The sequence below is a fragment of the Magnolia sinica genome, chromosome 2 (assembly GCF_029962835.1).
Source record: "Magnolia sinica isolate HGM2019 chromosome 2, MsV1, whole genome shotgun sequence".
Classification (NCBI taxonomy): Eukaryota; Viridiplantae; Streptophyta; class Magnoliopsida; order Magnoliales; family Magnoliaceae; genus Magnolia; species Magnolia sinica.
Window position 1 is genome coordinate 59,160,217 of NC_080574.1, and position 24,627 is coordinate 59,184,843.

General features: G+C 40.3%; 1 protein-coding gene across 6 annotated transcripts in view; it reads left to right on the top strand.

Moving 5' to 3' along the window:
• Window positions 1–861: 861 nt before the first annotated feature.
• Window positions 862–24,627, top strand: part of LOC131237139 (protein FREE1-like) — a 53,644-nt gene continuing 29,878 nt past the window's right edge. For 2 of the 6 annotated variants that reach the window (XR_009167062.1, XM_058234806.1), the window contains exons 1-3: window positions 863–1,959; window positions 21,294–21,380; window positions 21,543–21,674. Coding sequence is in view for 4 of the 6 variants with exons in the window: in XM_058234806.1 (XP_058090789.1) it covers window positions 1,066–1,959; window positions 21,294–21,380; window positions 21,543–21,674 (1,113 nt within the window). In the remaining 2 variants the exon portion in view is untranslated. Of the gene's footprint in view, window positions 1,960–21,293; window positions 21,381–21,542; window positions 21,675–24,627 lie in introns of all 6 variants that reach the window. The other 4 variants (XR_009167061.1, XM_058234804.1, XM_058234805.1 and 1 more) reach the window with 3 other exon arrangements.

Here is a 24,627-nt window from a genome sequence, read left to right on the forward strand (position 1 = left end):
AACTGCGTAAATTTTCTTTGGTTATCTCAGCATATCTCAGAATGAGTTATCTGACATAAAATACATGATTTTGGGGTAGAATGAGCTACTAAAGCCAACCAACCCGGCTATGCCGGGTTGCGCAGCCCAGAATTGCGAAAAACCCGTGGATCGACGATCGTTTTTCTGTTTTAATTTCGTTTTTACTATAAATAGTAATTTTTAGTTTGATTATAACTCTTCATCCTTTGGGCTTTAGGAGTTGCATCCAATGTGAAAAGAGCTTAAAATAATTAGGAGAACAGTTTGGTAAAGCCAAATAGGACACTTACTATTTTTGGCCGAAAAACAATCTCACAAGTAGACAAAACGAACGTCTATAAATAGTAAGTTTACTATTTATAGTAAGTCATGGATTCTAGGAGTTTGAGTTGTAGTTTGATTCGATTTCTTTTCCATTACTTGTTACCCTTATTTAAAGGGTTGTGAACTAGAGTTAGTCCATTTTATAAGTCGTTCTATTTCCCCCCAACAAGGCCTATTTCAAAAACGGATTGAGCCAGGTCAGCCCTAACTCGGTCCCACTCAGACTCTACGTGCAGCTGCATCTGTACCGGTAATTGCTCTTTAATTGACGCGAACAAAACCTAGCATTGGTGAATGCTAACTGCGTAAATTTTCTTTGGTTATCTCAGCATATCTCAGAGACTACGCATCGGAAATGGGGTACATCACCAACTATGCTCCGACAGTATTAGAACGCGAATCTGCTTCGTATTGTGGTCCATCATGATTAGACAACGACCAAACGTCCGGATTAGCAACCAATAGGTCCACCTGTCAGAACTCAACACCCGCATATACACATCGTGCAAAATACGCAAGTAGTGTATGTGAAATATACAGTTGCTCCCGTCCTTGGCTCTCTATCCTCTCGTTTCCATTCCTCCCAGGAAGATGAATAGTTAATATAAAAGAAAAAGGTGCAAAAAGCTGTGCTCCTCTCCATTCTCTTCTCAGATCGATCCAAACCCATATCCTATCCCTTTCTTTCTCTATAAAAAAGAAGAAGAAAAAGCGGAAAAAATGCAACAAGGAGGAGATTTCAGCGCCTCCTATTCTTACCCTCACCACCAAAACCCTAACCCTAACCCTAACCCTAACCTTAACGATCTCATCCCTCCAACCTTCGCCTCCGCCCCCCCTTTCTCCCATTACCCTTCGTCCTCTGATCCCTATTCCTCCCCATACCCTTCCTTTTCTCAAAATCCCGATCCTGTTCCTAATCTCCCACCAACAGCTCCTTCCTACTCCCAACAACCCCCTCTCAACTCCCAACCAACCTACCCTCCTTTCCCTCCCGCCACCGCCACGTCAGACTACCCTCCACATCTCCAGCAAACCCCTCCTCCCACTGCCACATCGGACTATCCTCCACATCTCCAGCAACCCCCTCCCGCCCCATATTACCTGTATGATCACCATCCAACGGCTGTGAATTATCCCCCGGCCAATTCGTCATTCTCTGTTCCCTACAGCCCTCCGTCCTACCCCCCGCCACCTGTCTACGAGAACCATCCCTACGATACTAGTGCTTCGCTCAAATTTGACCGATCTGGAAGCAGCTACCTTGAAGAGAATTCTGCTAGCTATGGCTACGGCCGGACCAACTCCTTTCCGACTGGGCCGCACAATGATGGTTTGGATGAGGGGGTTTATGCTTATGATGGGGGCCGGGCCGAGCCTTACGGTGCACGGGGCACGGGTGCACCCAGGTCTTCTTCTTCGTCGTGGTCGGCATTTGATGATTATGGGCGGTCGACAAGCCTTGGAAAGGAGCAGCAGGTGGGGTCTGGGAAGATCGTGAGGGCGGTGCCGAAAGCAGAGACGCAGCAAGACGTGAAGAATGGGGTGCAGAAGTTCCGGGTCAAGCTGTTGCCGGAAAGCTCGGGGCAGAGCACCATGGACGTTCTTTGCCAGGTATGAAGATCAAAAACCAATTTTCCTATTTTTGCTAATTATGGGTTGATTTCACAACTGTCAATTTCAGAGCACTCAGGCCTCTTTTATTCAGGTAACTGGAATCTTGATTTATCTTAGGTTGTGTTTGGATGACTGAGTGAATCGGATTGAGAACATTTGGAAAATGTATAGGAAATGACATGTAGGGATTTCAATTTCCTATTATTCATAATGAGTAAGTTTTCTCAAAATTGCAGTTATGTCCAAATCCAACTTGAAAGTATCAAGGTGGCAATTTGGAGCCTAATTCTCATTATGAGTGCTTATCAATTCCCAATTTAGCCCTTTACTTTTTATTAGGCTCGTAGTTGCTAGTGCATCCAAACACACATTGTCTATGTGCGCACGCACGCACACACACTAGTGGAGCTAGATTTCCCTCTATGTCCATAATTTTCTGGCGGGAATTACTCGGCTGGATCATCTTAGTATGTTTAAGGAGGTGGGAGCATAGGGGAGTATGGTTTTAAGCATCCAATACGTATTAGCTGTAACGTATCGATGTCGGTCCATCTTGTTACATGATAAGTGGCTGATATGCCTGATATGGGGCGTTACCGGCCTGTATTGTATTGGTAAATGGAGGGCAAGCATTGTAGCAGCCAACACCATGGCTCATAAATCGGTCACTGATTCAAGCAAAACCCACAAACACCTTGTGTGAATTGACGATCACCAACTTTGCCAAGAGTAGTGTGCAACAAAATGAAGGAAAATAAATTGGAGAATAAGATGCTCTACACAATCACAATCCCCAAGAGACAAGTTTTATGTGGTTTGCCACAATTGGCTCCATCCATGGACAAAATAGACAACCAAGTGAATCCACTATCAAAAGGATATTAAAAGGATGATATAGTTTATCTGTTCTTCTCTATTTTTTGAAAGAAAACAATTTTATTAAAAACCTGCACCAATCAGGGCGAAAAAAATACAAAGGAAAGAGAAAATTACAAGCCCAAAAGGGCAACAAGGACACAGGCATCCAACTCCTTTAACCTAGAAGCCCACTCAACTACCCAAGACACTGCCTTGTGGTATAACTAACCTTCCAATTCTGACTTGTTCTCAAAGCACCGCCTATTCCTCTCTCCCCAAATGGCCTATGGAGATGCCATTGCTGCCTAGTGCCATACAACCTTTCTAGCTTTACCGATTCCATGCCATGTAGCCAGAAAGGAGGAGATTGTACCCTGCATGGCCTAACAACAGTTTAGAGGAATGGGTGATCCACCAACTTAGCATCCCTATAACACAAAATGCAAACATTTTGGAGAATCAGACATCTCTTTTGAAGTTCTTCCATGGTTAGCATCCTATTTCTACCTGCCGACCAAACAAAAGCCGCCACTTTCGGGGGAGCTCCGTACTTCCAAAATCGATAGTTGTGAGCATTGTTGTCAAAATCATACGATTTACTATTCAAATCGTACAATTTGAATTGTATAGTACCATCGTACAATTTGAATCATACACATGAATCATGATTTGGGAAGAATCATATGATTATATTGTGAATCATATGATTCATATTGAATTGTATGATTCGATATTTTCGACAGAAAACCGACAACGTTGGTAAAAAAAATCGGTTTTTTTTTTTTTTTTTTTTTAAACTTTTAGGGCCTTTTGTTTTAAAAGGTATTTAGGCTCCACCACACTCATTAGAATAACACATATTTTGCTACTTTTGAGAGATTGCGGGGACATTTGGAGCTTGTGGGCTATAGAAAACCTAAAGAAAGAAATCAACATATCTTTTTCGTAGCTCAACGGAATCGAATGCCGCTTGTTGCATTCAATTTCTACATTAAAATAGGTAAGAATACATATAAAATATTCATTTATTCTTTTGCATTTCATTTCTTTCATATATTGGTGAAAATATGCATTTTTCAGAAAAGAAAAATAGTATATTTCGATTTTTTCTTCAGTTTTTTGTTTTGTTTTTTTTTTTTTGCAATTTTTGTTTGGAGCTTTTGTGTTTAAAAGCTATTTATGCCCTCACATACATTATAATATCACCTTGTTTTTTAGAGATATTGGTGAGATTTGGAGTTTGTGGGCCTAAATAGTTTCTATTTTCAAGAGTTTTCTCATTTTTTTTCAAAATTTCATTAGTTTTCGTATTTTTAATCATTTCTAATCTTCTATGTTTGCTTGGGGCCTAAATATTTTTTTCATAATATGTAGGCTTGTCACTTGTGCGTTGGTTCTTTTTTAGCATTGGAGATGGAAAGAAAATCGAAGACCAAGGACAATGATCTTACGTGGGAATATTGTTCAAAGATGGATGAGATCAATAATCTCTACCTAAGATGTAATTTTAGTGGGAAGACAATGGGGAGGTGTGTTTTGAATGAAACATTACCTAGCCCGAATGAAGAAAATGTAGCGGCATGTCCTCAAGTCGGTAATGATATAGCGGAGAAATTCAAGAATTTATTGGATGGTAATGTTAGTGAGAAGAAGCAACAAGAAGAAATGGCATATGATGTTGGATGGGTTTCTATTATTGATGATGTCGATGAAATGGGTTGAAGAAAAAGGAAAAGAATAATGGATGATTTTATGTGAAGAAAGAGCGGGCCAAAAGAAAAACAAGCCACTCTAAACAAAATTTGAAAGAAGGGATATAGAGATAGTGTGTGCCTATCTATTTCTCGTTTCTTACATGTGAATGTTCTACCATTTAACCTTGTAAAGAGCCCATTCTTCGCACCTATGATGGAAATGGTTGTTGCATTTGGGACGGGATTAAAGCTTTTGTTATATCATGGAGTACGGAATAAATTTTTGAAGATGGAGGTTGAATCAATAGAGAAATCTATTGATGTTTATTAGAAGGAATGGGGAAAACCGGATGTAAGATTATGTCAGATGGGTTGACCGATGGAGTGAGTTGGTCAATTACAAATTTTTTGTGTCCAACATGCGCACCTCTCGGGTCCAATGGCTGTCTAGTTGGACGGCCCACAAAAACAAATGCAACGCAGGTGGGTTCCACTTACAAGTGGACCCACAACAAGAGGGATGAACAGTGTGGATGATGCAACACATCTCAGTGGACCCCACTACATGTTTGCGGACAATGTGGATATCACATACATCATGGTGGGTCCCACGACATGTGGGCCACCTACTGGTCTTCCACAACCTGTGTGCACATGTGTGTGGGTGTCATGTGGGCCCCACTCATTACCTCAGAAAATGATCAAAAAGAAAAGGGAAGGAAGGAAGAAGATGGAAGAGATATGAGAGGGACGGTGTGGATAATACAACGCATACATCATGGTGGCCCCCCACATAGCATGTGCCATGTGATTGGCCATTGTGGCTAGCATTCTACAGGCATGGGGCCCCACGTCAGTGGGCCCCATTGGTTCCAAACAAAAGGGAAAATAAAAGAAGTAAAAGGAAGAAGAGAGAGAGAGAGAGAGAGGAAGGATGTGCAGGGCTATCCACCCAAAGCAGCGGGCCCCACACGATCTATAGGCCTTAAGGATGGTTTGGATTGCATGCCAACATTATGGTGAGGCCTCACGATTAGTGAGCCCCACCTCCGTGACCACACGAACAGGTTGGAAGCAAAAGGTGTGGCCATCCATGCAGCCCACCTTGCTGCCCTACACAAAAGGTGAAACACATGCATCAAGTTGGGGCCACAATCGATGGGCCCTACAATCTACCCTACCACTGCCGCCCACACCCACACGTCATGGGTGAGAGTCATGTCCAACAGGGACCCATGGCTGCCCACAATGGTGTGGGTTTACACGCTTGTGCAAAGGGGTCTGGTTGGACCTATTCAAACAATGGTGGCCCACCTTGTTGCCTTCCATGGGTAGCAACACATGCATGGGGGCCCTACATAGTGGGCCCCACTCACATCAGCAAAAAGGGGAAAGGAAGAGAAGAAAGAAAGAGGAGAAGGGAAGGGAGGGCGAGACTCACGTTGCTTGGACGGTTGGATGGCTGGACGAGGGGGCTGCTCCTCTCTCATTCTCTCACGTTCCTCATCTCTCACAGCTCTCTCTCACTCTCATGGAGGTTGGGATTGTGGATGAGGGAGAAGGAGGGGGCGTTTGGGCATTGGGGGGGAGGTGGTTGGGTGTCTATGGAGGGACATCCTCCTTTTTTTTTTTTTTTTTTTTTTTTTGCAAGAGAAAAATGGAGGGGAGAGAAGAGAGGGCGTGGGGATGAGGGAGAGCATGCTGGAGTTATGATGGCTTCCTGGAGTTTCAAGGAGAAATTAATGCCATCTCTTGGGTTTTCAAAAAAAACAATTAATGTGGGCAATATTTATTTCAAATTTGCAATGAATGATAGAGCGAGTAAATGCATGCATGGAAGAGAAATGATTGCTTGGGAGAGCGTGCTGGGCATGGCCCACTTAGGTGGGCCCCATGCAAATCTGCATAATTTTCAGGGTTCTGATCAAATGCCCATAACTTCGTGCTTGGGTGATGGATTGACGCGCTGTTTTTGCCGTTATGACTGCAGCAACAACGCGGTCCTCGTGATAGAGGTTTCAAGGTCATATGAGACAAATCACTAGGGTGCGGTGAACGGTCTATCAACTATGTGGGTTGGGACGTGTGTGCATGAGCGGTGTTACAAAGGACCGGGATCCCACAAATTTTATCAAGTTAAAAAAGAAAAAAGTTTCTTTTGTTCAAGTTGAAGATACCTAACTCCTATACCTTAAGCTTGCTGCTTGCCTCCATTGTCTTCTTGTTGAAAATTACTCATTATCTATATTTTAGTTTTTATTTATTTATTATTTTATATCATATAATAGGTAGCATGATACATATCATAAAAAGTTACAATTTTTTTTTTTATTTTTTTGTTTTTTCATTTTGTTCCTTTGTTGGGGTTCTCTAATATTTTTATTTTTATTTTTTAAAGAGTGAGGTTTGTTCATTAAAGCTACCTATTTCTTAAGACGCTCTTGTATGATTTTGATGCTTTATTAATCAATTATATGTTAGTTTGTATTATTAGTAATTGAATTTATTGGAACCATGCAAATATTCTTTTTTAATTTCCTTTTCATTTAAATGTTATCGATATTATATTATTTTCTTTTTTATTTTATTTATTCAATTAAAATATTATTTATTTGCAGATGAAAGTGTGCCCCTAAGCTAGATTTTTGGGTTTTTTTTTTGTGCCAAAGATCAAGACACTTTGACGCGAGGCACTTTTGCCAATTGTTCAACACTTGGAATTGTGGTTGTGTGATGCAAAAGTGTTGGCTAAGGTGGAGGAATGGATATGAAATGTTTTATCTCCATCTCTTTCTGGGATGGCAGTCTTAAGCTTCAGATGGGTGTTTATGTTGATGTATGGTCTGAATTGCCCAAATTTGTGGTGGGGTTTCTAGAACGGGTTTGATTCAATTGTAGCGAAGTGGGCTCTGCTGCGGTGTTTGGGTTGCCACTTGAAGTTAATCTAGTTTTCTTTCGAGAAGTGATAGTATGGGGACTTTGAGGATGAGAGGCTTTTCAAATCAGGTCCAAACACATGCTTTGGTTGATCTTCACCTTGGGGGTGCTTCCTTCACATAGACCAATAACTAGGAAGACCTAGTGACAACTGATTGATTTGCTTATTCTATTTTGGGGGCCTACGAGGCTTTATATCCGGTTTTGGTTGGTTGTGTTAATTTTGAATTAGTTGCTAAGGATATATTGTGTTTGGCCCATTAGCCTGATTGGGAGCCTATACAAATCCTAACAAAGGTGCTAGCAACATGGCTTTGAGGGGCTTCAGTCTTATCATTTCCTTTTCCCAAGGTACATTTGTAGAAGGGACAGAGATCTTAGATGGCGTTGTGGTTCATGAGTGCATCAATTCTAGGTACAAATTGGGCAAGAGAAGTCTCTTGTGCAAATTTGATTTAAAGCATTGTAGCTTATGTATGTAGTGTGTAGCTTACGCCACGTTGCATAGCTTAACCTTAATGCTATTCAAGGTATTTCATAACGATAACGGTGGCCTTAATAGTCACCACCGTTACCTTTACAATACTGGTCGTAACGACTGTTATGGCTTCCGTAGCGGTCATTACGGTCTTCTTTTTTTTAATTATTGAAAAAAAAAACTCAAAAAACTTATATTTGCCCCGCAACGTTGAAAAAATAATCCAAAAAACCTGCATATGCCTTGTAACTAACCATTTGGGGTTGTTATGACCTTTACAAGGGACGTAATGGGCTGTTAACATTGGTTACGGGTCATTTTTCTCCATAACGGCTGTTACGGGCGTTACGACATTGTAACATGTAACGGTTGCTACCATTACCATTACGTAATGGCCTTTATGGCTCCGTAAATATCTCAAATCACGTATAGCATACGCTACACACTAATTTTGCATATGCTACGCGCTACATAGCGTATGGTACACACTACCTAGCTAACACTACAAGTTTTTTATTTTCACTCAAACATTGAAATCAATTAATATTTTCAATGACTTGTTACATTTTATTTATTTTTTTAATAAAAATTAGTTAATCTTTCAATGGTCTTAGTAAAATAATCTAGGTAATAGTATTAAATTAGTTAGGTTGCTCTTTCTTTACCTTTATACTTAATCTTTAATTATTTTAATTTTTCTATTATTTTAGGTTGTGTTTGGTTGCACTAAATGCTAGTATTAATTAGATAAATTTGGTATAAAATATCATAAAATTTCATGATATTTGGCACAACTAAGCATAACCTTAACTAAAAATTTAGAAGTAGGGTGTAGCTTACACTACAGTAGCTTAAGCCTTATGCTTTAGAGGGATGAATGCTACGCCACACACCATTCATTATTTAAGACACTGATATTAGAGAAGGCTTACAATAATGTTGATTTTGAAATCTTGGATTGTTTGCTTTGGAGGATGGGCATTGGGATTTCATGTAGAGGCTTAATGCAACGTGTGTGAGATCAACAAAATACTTAGTGGTTGTAAATGGATCTCCAAAAGGGTACCTTGACATATCAAAAAGGTTAAAGGGGGGATTTGTTGTTGACATTCCTAATTGTTGTGATTATAGAATCTCTTAATTACATGCTAAATAAGGCAAAGGGAAGGTCTCGTTGATTTATTTCATTATTATTATTTTTGGGGAGTCCCCCACTCGTTAGAAGAGCTAGTAGAGATAGTGTAGTGTGTGTGCGTGATCTAAGGTTCAATCCTTATTAGTGTTACCTTTAAAAAATTATTATTTTTGGGGACTACAAGGCTTTATATTTGTTTTTTCACAATTCCTAATTGTGGTGATTGCGGAAGCTCTCAGTAAGACGCTAGATAAGGCAAGGGGAATGTCTTGTTGAGGGGCAACTAACCCCACTCGCTCCTCCATGAATGGTGTCATGTGAAGGATAACGACAATCTTAGGGAGTGGTGGACGATGGGATGGGGTGAGATTGTGACTTGTTGAGTGTGGGCATTGTTAAATCGGATGGATATTAAATCGGATTAATTATAGGATGGGATTAAGTTCATGCATTCACTGGGATCCAGGAGTTGGATCAACCCCTTTGGGTGTTGCGATAGTGAAAGTGTTGGAAGCTCCCGTTTCTCTTGTTGTGCAATATCTAATAAAAGTGTCAGAAATTTCCATTTCATTAGGTTTTTTTTTTTTTTTTTTATTTAAATTTTTTTTAGCATGTGAGAGTGTAGGAAATTCCTGTCTCACATGTGGTTCAAAAAACTCTAATGACTAGTGGCTAATGAGAGTGTTCAAAATTCCTGTCTCATCTAGTTAGGGTACCTTCATCAGTGCATGCATATCATGCATTGCATTAATCAAGATTTCTTATTGATGTTTTGTTTTGAAATCATATATGAGATGATTATGCTATTGTTGTGATAATCTTGGGGGGATGCCCTCACTGAGTTGAATCTAGGCTACTCATCCCTCTTGTTTGAAAAACAACCGTAGACTGTGATAGTTAAGATCCAAGGAATGAGCTGGGGCTTTAAGGTGAGAACTATGGTGCTTCGTGGCAACGAATGGTGGATGATGAAGCCAAGATGGCTTGGATAAGAATTCTTCTTCTTTTATTTATTTCGCTTTCTTAGTAGTAGTCACTTGAATTTTTAGTTTGTGATAAGCCCCATGGAAGGACCTAGCATGTACTATATTGATGTAATGATGATGAGTGGAACTTAAGAGTAATTATTTAATGGGATGAGATTTAATTTTTCTCGTCATTTGTATTGCAATTGCCCTGAAAACATGAATTTATATGATTGTATGGAATATGTGGAGCATTTATACTCTGACATACTCAAATTATTACCCTGGAATTAACTTTTCGTGTTGTCCATGAGAGTCGAAATCTCGGTCTGTGACATCTATCTTGATGTTCTTTGATGTGGTCCTTTTCTAATAGTGAATTTGTTAAAGGATTAATCTGTTAAGAGTTTAGGGTCCGATATTTGAGAGAATGGAGAGAGCTATTTGCATGGATGGGAGATACTTGTCGATTAAGGTAGCATTGTAGTTGTACTTTGTGTCTCTCTTTCATTGTCCTATGAGTACCATTGGCAAATAGGAAAGGTTACTGATAATGCAGATTTGTCACGGGTTTGATTTGTTTGGATCTCTTCACAAACATTCACATAACATTCATACATACACAATAAAGAAGGCACAAGAAGACCAAGGGCTATTTTATTTCTCTGGATTCAAGTACATTCCAGGCTATGGTTTGTCACAATCCTTGATTACATTCTAGGGGAATAACTCTTGATTCTAAAGCAAAGCTTAGTGAGTTATAATGTAGTGCATGATGTAAGATGCATGTTATACAAACCAACCTTAGCTGTTAAAGGGATCACTTAGCCTTCGGGGCATTGTGTCCATAGCACGGGCTGCAATAAGTTCGTCACTTGAGCATTGGGCGGGGCCCAGAAGATAGGTGATCACTTAGTCGGTATGCTAGTGAGTTATATGGTCTTTCTCGTTATCGACTTATGAGATTTGACTTAGTCTCGAGTCTAGCTAATATGTTGTTGGCCCTGGGGGTGCATCATAAGATCGTATGTAAGACTAAGTTAGCATGGTAGACAGGGAGCTCATGGCAATGTCATTTTAGCTAGGATTGGGGCCATATGACAGGGAGTCTAAGCTTGTGGTATTAGTTTATTGCTTTCTCAAGAGTTTTGCCTTTCTCACTATGTTGTGCGAGTAGACATATAAGTGAGACAGATAATGAATATATGATTTCATGGAGTGAACACTGGCTTCCGGTCCGGGAGTCTGTATGATATTTTCCAATCAGTGGGTGCATAACAACTAGTTGGGGGCGTAACGGCGCAATTTTTTTTTTGCCAAAAAAATATGAAAAAATATGGATTAAATCCAGAATATTCTAAGTATTCCAAATATGCATTCATTTATAAATTGGAACATGTTTATGGTGGTGTAACGGTCCACTCTTTGGTGAGAAGTTGTATCGGATCGTCTGATGAATTTATGAACCAGATAACCTGAATTTGATCATATATTTAATTTTCTAACTATCTACTATCAATGATAGATATATTAGAATGAATGTAAAATGAAAATATCTTACATCAGGTGTTTGCAATTATTTTTGAGGAATTTCTCGAACATACCTGTGGTCCTGTGCAGTGTGGTGCACCATGCACGTGACTGTGATAGTGATTCTTGTCTATGACTTGTCATCCTCAAGTCAAGAATATTAAAAAATAAAAAATAAAAAATTAGTAGTGTCTGATATACTCCCTGCAACTTGATTAAGGATTACTTGATTGGTTGTCGGGGGAGCTATTTTAAATACAAGTTCGGCGGTGTCAAGTGTGTGCATGGCTTCTTGCAATAATACTGTGTGAGCTGTCTGCTGCAACAAATACTTACCTTAACACAAATATATACTCACAAGTCACCACCAAAATGAAAATCTGCTTTTTTGTGGTTGCTCGACCTCAACATCATCGTCATCGTCACCATCAGGCAGAGGATGTCCGATAGGTGTAGGTGCTACATATCCATAATATCCAGTGCCATAAGGAAATACTAGATCAACGAAACTAGAGGATGACTGATCCTGACTAGGCAACGACTCTGACCCGGAATAAGGATATCTACCAGTGCCCGTCGAATAGCCATACTGGTGCCCATACTCAGGCTGTTGAGAATCTTGAGATTGAGAGTGCGTCTGCTGTGATGAGTAACTTGGATTTGGATCTGGATATCTATAATCATATGGATATTGATCAGGAGGGCTACTCCAACATGAATGTGATGGAACAGGCTCAGTATAACCATCATAATTCAATTCACCATAAGAATATCCATCATAATAACCAAGACCATGAGCTTGTTGATGTTCTGAACCTCTCGGACCCGGTGCACCACTTGTACCCTCCTGCTGGCTGTATCGTGACTCGGTACACTCATAAGTCCGACCTCGTGTACCACCTCGTCGCTGTTCATCGACATCATGATCTGTAGACGGCTGTATAGGGCACTGAGCAACACCAGAAGTGCCAGCACCAGGGGCAGGGGGGTCATCGTCTTCATCCGACACGGTCACGCTACCACCGCTCGTACTCTTTTGTTGATCTTGAGCCGTATCTGTACGTGGCATAAACGCTGCCCCTCTTACTGGGTCCAACACATCTGCACGACTCTTGTTGCGCTCTGCGTATTTCTGGGTCATCAATTTCCAATTCTTCACTATCCTCTTCAATTTGTTTTTCCCTTGTTTCCAACCAAGGTAGAAGTGGGTCATCCTCATCATAAATATTATCCAAGTTTATTGGACAGTAGTCTCCGTCATCAGTAGCTGTAATGCTCCTATGATGTCGTCGCATTCTTAATTTTATATTGTAGTGCATGAAGACAAGTCTATCTAATGTTCTAGCAATCTATTCCTATTCTTTGAATGAATGAGCGCAAAACAACTCCAATTCCTTTCGCAGCTAGAGGAAGATGTTGTCTTGCTCAAAACTTTTACTGCAATTTTTGGAGAGCCTTCGTACTCTCTCCGAAATTAATCCACCATTCGGCCGGTTGCAATCTAGATACTGCATATGCAAGAGCATCTCCAAAGCTACCAAGGCGATTTCCAAATGTATCTAATTCATTTAATGCCTTTATTTGCAGATCTAAGTCGGGCTCTAATCTCTTTATCACATTTTTAGCCCGACACGAACTTCATCATCCGCAACAAATGATTGGGCATATCTATACCTAGGATTTAGGTAGTAACTCTGCATGAAGATCGTGATGGAGTTGGTTTGTCCATCTCTTGTCGATCATCTTCCAATAAGTCTGCCAACTTCTACAATCACGTTGAATTGCAAGCTTTACCTTATCCATGGCATCATATATGAAGCCCATGGTAGGTGCTTCATCGGATTCAACAAGACGGAGTACCCTCATTAGTGGCTCCATCACCTTTAGGATCGCCTTGACCTTCTTCCAATATTTGTTGTCCCGTATGGTGTTCACAACTTCGACCGGTATTCCTGATGTCTTCTTCCCATGTTTTGTGTTGAGCCATTCTCGGGAAGCGAACATCTCACTCAACTCTTCTCTATGCTGGAATAAACTCTCTAATGCTATAAAGTTTGTTGCGAATCTAGTCGCCGCAGGCCTCAACAACTCTCGTCCTTTCGTAAACTTTCTCATTATTGCAACTATTTGATTATGGTTGTAAATAAACGTCGTCACTTCCCTTGCCCTTTCGACCATTTCCTTAACATTCTTCTTCTTCCCAATATCTTCCAATATAAGATCAATACAATGGGCAGCACATGGTGACCAAAAAAGATGTTTTCTCTTATCCATCAACATATGTCCTGCAAGCTTATATGTTGCTTCATTATCTGTCACAATCTGCACTATATTCTCCTCTCCAATCTCGTCCACAACTTTATCCATTAGTCCATTAATATAAGTAGAATTTTTTGTTGCCTCTGAGGCATCAATTGACTTGTGGTATATAGTTCCTAAGTGGTAGTATACCATGAAGTTGATCATGCTGCGCCAGTCCAACCATCACACATGATTGTGCATCCTCTGGCTTGCCATACAGGTTTAAAGGTAGCCACGTATGCTTTCACATCCGCATACTCTACATCTGTCCATTTCCCCCTAATCTCCTTAGCCGTGGGAGCTTTTATTCCTTCACCTGCTTCTGCTACTGCATCAATTACCACCTGCCAATATGGAGAATTGGCTGCGTTAGGAGGTATGTTGGCATGTATAAATAACTTTGCTGCTGCTCTACCTAATTTCTCAACGGAAGTTCTACTCCACATTTGTTTTATCTTCTTTTGTTTAGTTGATTCTTTCCTAAATAGGATTGGATCAATAGAGGGTCTCCTAGGCTCATTTACTTCTTCATCCAAACGTATAGGGGCATCATGTGAAGATGTCTGTCGTCGGCTCCCAAACATACGTCGTAACCCACCAAACCTACCCCCCCCACTCCCACCCCCAGGTCCCCCACCCCCACCTGCAGAAGCAGTTGCACTTCCAGTCGCACTCCCACTCCCACTCCCACTCCCCCCCCTGTATCACGCACTGACCCTTGCGTGCCAAACATGCGGCGACGTTCTTCCTCTTCACGAGCTAGACGCAAGCTCTCTCTCCTAGCTATAGTAAGTTCTCGATCTGAATTTCGTCGGAATCAATAATATCTTCATCACGAATGCCCATATATTCAGGACCAAACACTTCCTGTCGAGCTGCATCCAAAATATCATCTTTCTTCTTTTGTATAGCAGCACGTTTACCCTTCGACTCATCCAGACTAGCTTGCATTAAAAGCATTATCTCTTTCGGTACTCTACTACATGGCGCAACTTGACCCTTTCGATGTGCCAAATGTTGTTTGAGACAGGTAATTCCACCAGTCACTAGTCTATCACAATACTTGCACTTAATTTGGTGCCTAGTACCACCAACCCTCTCACAATGTTGCCATCCAATATCATCACTAACTTGTTGTTGGCCAGATCCAGACATTTCTTTAGGCTTAGGTAGACACTAGATAATTAGATTTGAGTATGAGTGTATGACCTATGTTAATAAAGATGGTTTTATATTCTAACTAAACCCTAAGAAGCTCCAAGGCAAAACCTGTCCAATATAAGCAAATAAAAACATAAAGTCACTAATTCGAAAATAGAAAAAAATTATAAAATGACACCCCAAATCTGTAAAATACACATTATCATGTTCTACTATGATTAACATATCACATGGCATGATTAAAATAGTAAAACAATCATTAAAAAATTATTTTTTAAATTTAAAAAAGAAGGGCCATAATTAATGCGTAAATAGAAAAAAATATTAAAAAATTATAAAATGGCACCCCAAATCTGTAAAATGCACATTAACATATTCTACTATGATTAACACATCATATGGCATGATTAAAACAGTAATACAACCATTAAAAATTGATTTTTCGAATTTTTAAAAAAAGGGACAAAATTCATGCGTAAATAGAAAAAAATATTTAAAAAATATAAAATGGGACCCCAAATCTGTAAAATGCACATTAACATGTTCTACTATGATTAACACATCATATGGAGTGATTAAAACAGCAAAACAATCATTAAAAATTGATTTTTCGAATTTTAAAAAAAAGGGGCAAAATTCATGCGTAAATAGAAAAAATATTTAAAAAATATAAAATGGGACCCCAAATCTGTAAAATGCACATTAACATGTTCTACTATGATTAACACATCATATGGAGTGATTAAAACAGCAAAAAAATCATTAAAAATTGATTTTTGAATTTTAAAAAAAGGGGCAAAATTCATGCGTAAATAGAAAAAATATTTAAAAAATATAAAATGGGACCCCAAATCTGTAAAATGCACATTAACATGTTCTACTATGATTAACACATCATATGGAGTGATTAAAACAGCAAAACAATCATTAAAAATTGATTTTTTGAATTTTAAAAAAAGGGACAAAATTCATGCGTAAATAAAAAAAAAAATTAAAAAAATATTAAATGGGTCCCCAAATCTGTAAAATGCACATTAACATGTTCTACTATGATTAACACATCATATGGAGTGATTAAAACAGCAAAACAATCATTAAAAATTGATTTTTTGAATTTTAAAAAAAGGGGCAAAATTCATGCGTAAATAGAAAAAATATTTAAAAATATAAAATGGGTCCCCAAATCTGTAAAATGCACATTAACATGTTCTACTATGATTAACACATCATATGGAGTGATTAAAACAGCAAAACAATCATTAAAAATTGATTTTTTGAATTTTAAAAAAAGGGGCAAATTCATGCGTAAATAGAAAAAAATATTTTAAAAATATTAAATGGCACCCCAAATCTGTAAAATGCATATTAACATGTTCTACTATGATTAACACATCATATGAGATGATTAAAACAGCACAACATATTAAAAAAGTATAAATACCTATTTTTGACAAATTTATGAAAAATGGCCCACCAAGCTTTGATTCAACAAAATCCGCCAATATAATGTGTTTTTTCCTCAAATATTCACCCAAGGTTGGTCGAAATTAGCAGTAGAAGGAGTGAGGAGGAGTTTGGAAGCAAGAAATTTCGAAAAAACATCAAAAACGGACCTTAAAATGCAAAAAAAAATGGCCGTTTTTCGACCGTTACGGCGCTGACCGTTACGCCCGTATCGGCCCCGTATCGATAATGAATATATGATTTCATGGAGTGAACACTGGCTTCCGGTCCGGGAGTCTGTATGATATTTTCCAATCAGTGGGTGCATAACAACTAGTTGGGGCTACCAGGGGTCTCTTTGTCTTAGGAATGGGACCAAATGATCTCATCTTTGTTCAACTCTTAAGCTGTGGAAGATGGATGAGATATGTGCATGCTAATGCATGATGTTGGCTTAGATAACCATCAAATGACGAATATTGTCTAAATGCTCGGAGATAGTCTAGATCAAAATGTAGTTTGGGCATTGTCAGATGTCGGCTTCCGCTATAAGGGGCTTCACACACCTTGGCATTGTCTCTCAGGTGACTTTAGTGCGAGGCAAGTACGCAACCTCTGAGTCATGTGGCTTGGAGGATGTCGACGAGCACAAGGGGTATCGTATCCCTAAGAAGCGAGTTAGGTGGTCTGGGAACTAGGGGTGCACACGGGTCAGTTCAGTCCGGTTATGGGGTGAGACCAGAATCGAACCATTCCTAACGATTCAGGAAAATCAAAATCGAAACCGGACCGTTTGCACCCTAGTGCGAAACTAGAACTGGACCGTAAAAACCGCTTCGGTTCTGGATCAGTGCTACGGTTATGGGCTTTTTATAATACAACCCATTTGCAGTTTTTAAAATTATAATCTAGCCCATGTCCATTCATGTTGTGATTCATTTGATGAGTGGTTTAGATATTGTGTAAGGTGTGCAAAAATATGTTTACGGAAACAATCAAAGGGCATATTTTTTTAATAATATTATTTTTTTAATATTTATTGCTTGGGATGGTCCGGTTCAAGGTTTGGTTCCAGGTTCAGTTCCAAGGTCGGTTCCAGGTTCGGTTCCAAAGTCGGTTCCACAGTTCGGTTCACGGTTTGGTTCGGTTCTACATAACCCCAAATCGAGAATTGGTGCACTTCAGAACCGGACCAAATCGTGCGGTTTGGTCAGTTTTGGTCAGGTTTACCGGTTCTACTGGTTCCATGTGCACCACTACTGGGAACATCACGAGGAGTCTGTAAGGTTGAAACCCAACATACATAGAAGATTCAAGGTGCTACTGGGGGTGCTGGTGCACTTGCAAGGTGAGTTGGCGTCTGGTAGCGGTGGATTGGCTCACTCTAGATTGCACCTACGATATAACTTTGTTGTCCAATGTTTGGTTCGGGTGTTTTTTAGCTTGTTGGAAATGGAATTGCCTAAGCTTTCCAACACACATTGAATCACTTGAATTGGAGGTCATTTGCATTGTCAAATGTTGGTGAGAAGTCACTAGTATTGCACTCGATGCGCCTTGCATTGTTCAGGCACATTTGCAATGAAAAGCTTGTATCTCCCTCAATTGTCATTGGAACGAGGTGAGTTGACTTCATTTGAAAGATCCAACCCTTTTCCCTAAGGTAGAATACACCGTGTCATCTTCACCTAGCGCATGACGGTGCGTTGACTGCTTCGGCTGCATCACATAGCTTTGGAGGAAACCTCATAACTCCCTTATTTGGAGTTAGATTGAGCTAGTTCAAGGCTTGTTAGAAAGGAAATTCCTCAAGCTTTCCAACAAGCCAAGGTTCGCCCAAATCAGAATCTGTTCGATCTGTGAAACCATAAGGCTAAAGGGGAAGTGTGCAGGATGCAGGGAAGCTAGTGATGCAGGACAACTAACCACTTGTTTTAAAAGCTCGAACTGATTGAGCGTGGCGAATCAATCCATTATTTCATAGCCTAGGCTCCACATCCCATGGGTTAGGTCCTCGGCCAAAGCCCCCTTGTGGGGCCACACATTACATGGGTTCTGCATCACACGGGCCGCTCACCCCAAGTATGCCCCTGCATCCCACAAGCCACCCCACTTGAGCCTGGTGTGTAAATGCCTCTGCATTAGCTAGGTGCACATGCAGCAGTGTTGGGTGCACAGACAGCAGTGCCGGGCGCCCAAGAAACAATGTTGGGTGCACAAGAAATAGTGTTGGGCACACGGGAGGGTGCATCGATAATGTACCTCGGTGCACTGGGTGGTAGCAGAATGCGCCAGGTGCACTTGCCTGAGTGCGCCAACTGAAGAGGAGAGTGTGCCAACCCCATGGGTGTATGCGTCAATCACCAAGTTGTGTGCACAGATCTGGAGTCTCCATGTGTTGGCTTGAAGTAGAGGTGCACGAACTCGGTTGCCCCATGTAGAATCGAACTCAAAACTCTTGAAATCACCTCAGAACCTACTCTTTTTGGCAAGTCGGGGCGAGGAAGAGTTTGAAATGAGGACACCGACACATGGTGGAACCTAATTGATCCACGCGGTTACAAGTAACAGTTGTCCCACACGGAACTGGTCTAGGTGACAATTGTATTGCATCCGTGGTGGCGGCCACATGTCACTTCGTGGTTCGCCAATGACGGATAATCCGCCTCGATAAGTATACGTACTACCAGCAATGCGTGATCTTGGTAAAATGCCATCTCCTTCATTACCAGTCTAATCGAGGTGATCTCGGAACCATTGGAAAGATAATTGGATATATTTTCACGCTAGCATGGAATTAGGGCCATTGGAGTCTACTTGGCCTACAAAAAATGATCACCGAGTGATAATGAGCTATGAGAGCCTCCAATTCTTCGATCGGGTTTGTATGCTCGCAAAGATGAAGCGGTAGTTCCCTTGACATAGTTCTGTTCTAGCCAAACTTGAGCTCTCTAGAAACCTATTTAGATAACCTTCAAGCTCCTGGGCCGCACCCACAGGAACTGCTCCACAATTGGGAGTTTGAGGCCCTTGTCTTTGAAGTAGAAGATTTGATGCTCGAATGATGCTGGGGACTTCTCAGTCTTGAAGACTCTAACATCTGACTTATCCGGACTTAGAATCAACCAATCTTGGTCTCTTGGAAAGTATTTTGAAGAGCTCTCCATTGAGTCTCGGCTTGCTTTGTTCCAAGATCGATTGGTCTCTTGTCTACTGACCTGAAGTAAGCCTTGAGTTGAAAAGGGAATTTTATTTATTTATTTTACGTTAACAGTTGCAAAGGAATTTTCTTTGCAAGTGGCAGAAGAGAGGCAAACTCTAGTTTATTGGAGGGGAAGGTGTGTAAACTGCTAAAACAGGGAGGTGTGGGCATTAAGTTCCCAAAAGCCATACCTATTGGCTGTGGTTGCATTATTGTTGTACCTTGTCTTTCTTTCATTGTCTTATGAATGATATTGGCATTTAAGAAAGGTTATGAAGGGAATTTTTGATGATGGTTTTAGTGAAAAATGGCTTGTTGTGTAAGCTACATAGTGTGAAGCGTAAGCTGTGTACTGTGTAGCATATGTAAATTAGCATGTAAGCTATTTTCATGAGCTATGTAGCATTAAGTCTAAGCTACTCTACATAGTGTAAGCTACATGGTCTAGCTATTTAAACACTGATTTCAACAGATCGAAAGAATTATCAGGTCACAGGATAGACAAGTCCATTTGGGGTTGGGCGAGTGTTCTCTTGTAATGCCATTGTTGCTTCTTTCTGTGAGTTGTTTCTTGCCCTTGCGCCTCGTTTCTAAACCTTATTGATAAAAAAAAAAGAAAAAAAAAAGAGAGAAAGTCAGAGCTCTCCTGTTATTATGTGCTAATTGGTGAAATACTCATGTCTTTCGCATGTTTCTCTGGATACCTGGCATTACTCAAATCTTGTAGATCATACATTGGTACATTGATTATTCTGATCAAATTGTCATGTAGACAGGAAACTGTGAATGGTAACAGAGATCTGGGTTGTGAAATTTTCTGCAAAAGAAAAATGTTTACACATTGCACATATGAAGGAAGTTGGTTTAATGCTACAGTTAAGTTGGAGAAATGGGCACCCTGGTGAGTGTCTCGGAGCTGGTTCTATTCTTTGTCATTTCCAAGTGAGGTGCAGCTCCAGAGTTTATCGACTTTTTCAATATACTTCTTCATTTCTTCAGCCATGACAGTCACCGTAGGGTTCAAGGCCATATCTCAATGTTAGACAGGGTGTGTATCAGCATTCAGGTCTTGGGTCTGAGCAAAGAGAGAGAGAGAGAGAGAGAGAGAGAGAGAGAGAGAGAGAGAGAGAGAGAGAGAGAGAGAGAGAGAGAGAGAGAGAGAGAGAGAGAGAGAGAGAGAGAGAGAGAGAGAGAGAGAGAGAGAGAGAGAGAGAGAGAGAGAGAGAGAGAGAGAGAGAGAGAGAGAGAGAGAGAGAGAGAGAGAGAGAGAGAGAGCAACAACTTTATGTTCATACATACAATAAGATCTAAGCCAATTTGAAAATTCTTTTCTAGGAAACATGCATTATAGATTTTAGATAGCTATGGTGCATGAATGTCCTAAATCCGCGTCATGTTGTGATAGACTTAGATCGAAATTTGTTCTGATTTTTTTTTTTTTTTTTTTTCAAGATTTAAACTGCCTCTTTGTTGCTTAATCTCATTTTGGGTGGTCTATTCCTTTGTGACCAGTGACTGATTATAAATTTTCACTTATTATATATCATCGGTAAATCCATTTAGTTTTTATATTTTCATTGTGTTTGTTGGGTTGGGCTCATACTTTTGACTTATTTCTACTTTTCAGATTGGACTGGACGGAATTCGTATGCTTGACCCAAGTACTAGTAGAACATTGAGAATATACCCACTTGAGACTGTGACAAGATGGGAAGTAAGTTAGCTGCATTTTTTGCTTTTATTTTTCAGTTTGGTGTTTTGTTCTCTTCTATTTTCTGCTATTATCTCCTCAATATTGTTGTTTTTGTTTTTGTTTTTTCTTTCTTTCTTTCGTTCTTTTTGTTGACAAGTAGGCTTTTCCGTTTGTCTCAATTAGGTAAATGATTCGTCCATCTATACTTTTTGGGCTAAAAGCTCTGTTGACTTCGAGCCAAGGCGCATAAGGTTGCAATCAAACAGCTATACTACCAACACCATTCTTGATGCTGTTACTGCTGCGACTGTCCAGGTTTGTAGGGCAAAGCTCTAAATGTTGCTTCTGTTAGTTTGTATGCCTCTTTACAGCTTCTATACTTTTCAAAACTGCAATCTGTTTTCTTGCCAATGTTTCTCCCTTCATGTTAGAAAGTCATGGCTATCAGACGTGGGTTACTTAAGTTACAGATGCTTATACATCGAATATCTTGCCAGTCCAGACCTTTGCTGTTTTTTTTTTTCCTTCTTTTTCTTTTTGTTTTTTTGTGAACTATTACACAATTTAGAAAGAGCATAAAAGTGGCACCAGAAGGGATCCGGATGGTGAGAGATCATTCCATCCCCAACTTGCCACCGTGAGAATCTTAACAAGGATGCTGGATGATCCAACAAGACTTCCCTATTACATCCCATAGAATGGGGAAGTCCCATGGCCTAAGGCATGACCCTGCTCTTTACCCTTAGAAAACCAAATCCCAAAGATCTGGAACTGTTGTCGAAAGCCCCGTTGTTTCACTCATTCCATATCAATGCTTAGTTGCATGATCCTTCTAACTAGTGTTGTTCCTGCTTCAAATTGCACTTCAGATGCGTTGCTGCTCCCGCTTCCTACCTATTTATACTTGAAAACTTTTTGAAGTGGATGCCACCCTGTTCTCTCATCGGAATCTGTCGCTGCTTTGCGTCACACTTCATGCAACTATATATTGCCCACAACACTGCCAATTCCAAACTATTTGAAGCTGAGAAGAGTATTGAGCGAAGTTTCTGAAATCCCAACAAAGATTGGTGAGTCAGGTGCACTAAAATGAGAACGAAGGAACTAGAATAGTTGATTGCACATTGGAAGTTCAGTATGTATTTCATGGTGTTATTCATGTTAACTATTCTGTTCGTATCCCTGTAATCCCGTCGGTCAGAACAAGGTCTACTGAGACCCGCCTGATAGCTACATATAGGAGAATTCCTCCTCATCCATGAAGTCCGGCTCCGTCATGTAAGCCGCGTCGCTACCTGCATCTAAATTAGAGTCTGGTTGGTGTTTTAAAACACCGTCCCAGAGTGGGAGTGAGTGATCAACTCAGTGGAGCTATAGTACAAAGGTTAACATGTTATCAATTCAATCAAGTAGTAATGATAAAGCAGTACAACAATCATGTCTTCAGTACTCTTGTTAATGCAGGAATGATATGCTATAATGATGCATGCCCTCGCCTGCACTCCCTCAGTGACACCATCTCATGGTCGCACATGCTACTCCCACTGTGCCTTCATCGCCAAAGCACATGCAATGCGTTGCATGCACGTGTTAGCCGAGTTCTTGATTAGGCCTATTCATATAGCAGATTCGGGAAGCTAAGGTACCTCCCGAATACATGTAATAAATTAGTTATAACATATATCAGGCAAGTCCTTTCACCAAGGAGTTGTCATACGTACAACAAACATAAATTCTAGATTAATAGTCATGGGAAGTATAAATCATAATTTCCTATTCATTCAAATATTTCAACAAACACATGGAATGCATTTTAGTATACGACTTAGTTTACACATACACAATATATCAAAAACGTCGTAACTAAGATCATATGGTAGCAATTAAGTCAGACATAAATCATTGCTGACATTGAAAGCCTTGAAAACCATAACCTAAACGTTTATAGTCCGCACCTTTCGTCGGTACGCTCCATACGAACTCGGTTCGTACACCACGTCCTTATCTACGGCACAACGGCTACCTAAACATTGAAATAGGTTAGCTATTTCGCTAACTCCTCTATTTGGTTTCCAAGAACGAGATTTGGGTTAGGATTCCTTACCCAAATCGAAGCTAGAATCGATGGTGTAGCGACAGTGGGGTGGTGATTCAACACAAGGAGCAGTGAGAATGAATCCCAGTAACGATCTCCTGAACTCTCTCTCTTCTCCTCACTCTTTCCTCCTCTTTTCTCTCTTCTCTCTGCTAGGGTTAGGAAAATTCGTATGGAATGAGAGAGGGGTGGGTTTAGGTCCTTATATAGGCTCAGAAGTGATGTCAATGGCCCCATGACCATGGTATACTTAGGGCATAGCCAAAGGATGACTTTTCGGGCCAACGGAGCTCATCTGGAGGGCCATTGCTTGCATACGGTCTGAAGAAAGTTCCCTGATAATGGATCTATGCTAGGTTAAGATTTCGGTCCGATCGAATTTGTAGATCGACCGTGGAGGACCTGTTTCAGTTCGACGGTCATCATCTCTCAATCAGGGCCACAAGTAGAATAATGGGTGCAGAGAAATTTTCCCGATCGAAGGGTGTAGTTGGGTTAGAATTTGACGGTCTGAAACCCTAAATTTGGCATGCAAGCGAACGGCCCAATTCACTTAAGTTTGAGTTCATTTTCTGAGGATATTCGCGTTTCTCACACACTTCGCTCCAGGCTCAAGTTGTGCGTTTTTTAATACTATTTGGACTGGATTCCCATGATGGTTGTCAAACCCAGTAAGGTGGTCATAGCCTTATAGTTTTGCGGTTATCGGACTTTCGACGCGCGGTCCAGGTCTGATACGGAGTTTCAATGTGCTCCCAAGAGTAACTGGGTTTTGAGATTGATCCTAGGTTTCTAGGTAATGTCGGGTTAGCGATCTTAATGGTTTTGGGTCTTGCAGTTCATATAGAAAGTGGTTTGAGCTAATTCTCCGATTCATTCAGTTTAGTACTTAATTAATTTTCGCCTAATTTCTACAAAATTCGATCCTTAGTGATTTCTACCTGAGGTGATACTCGGATTTTTGTACGGATTTTTCCGAGACGTTACACTATAGATGGGTTTAACCATGTTTACTAAGAGTTCTTTATTGATACAAAGCATTCCTGATTCTTGTGCATGATATTTGTGCCATACAACTTTACTGATGGTGCAAAGATGGAATGGAATTTAATAGGATATGATTGTCATACATACCAATTTTGAAGATAAAATACCACCATGTATGCTCCATAG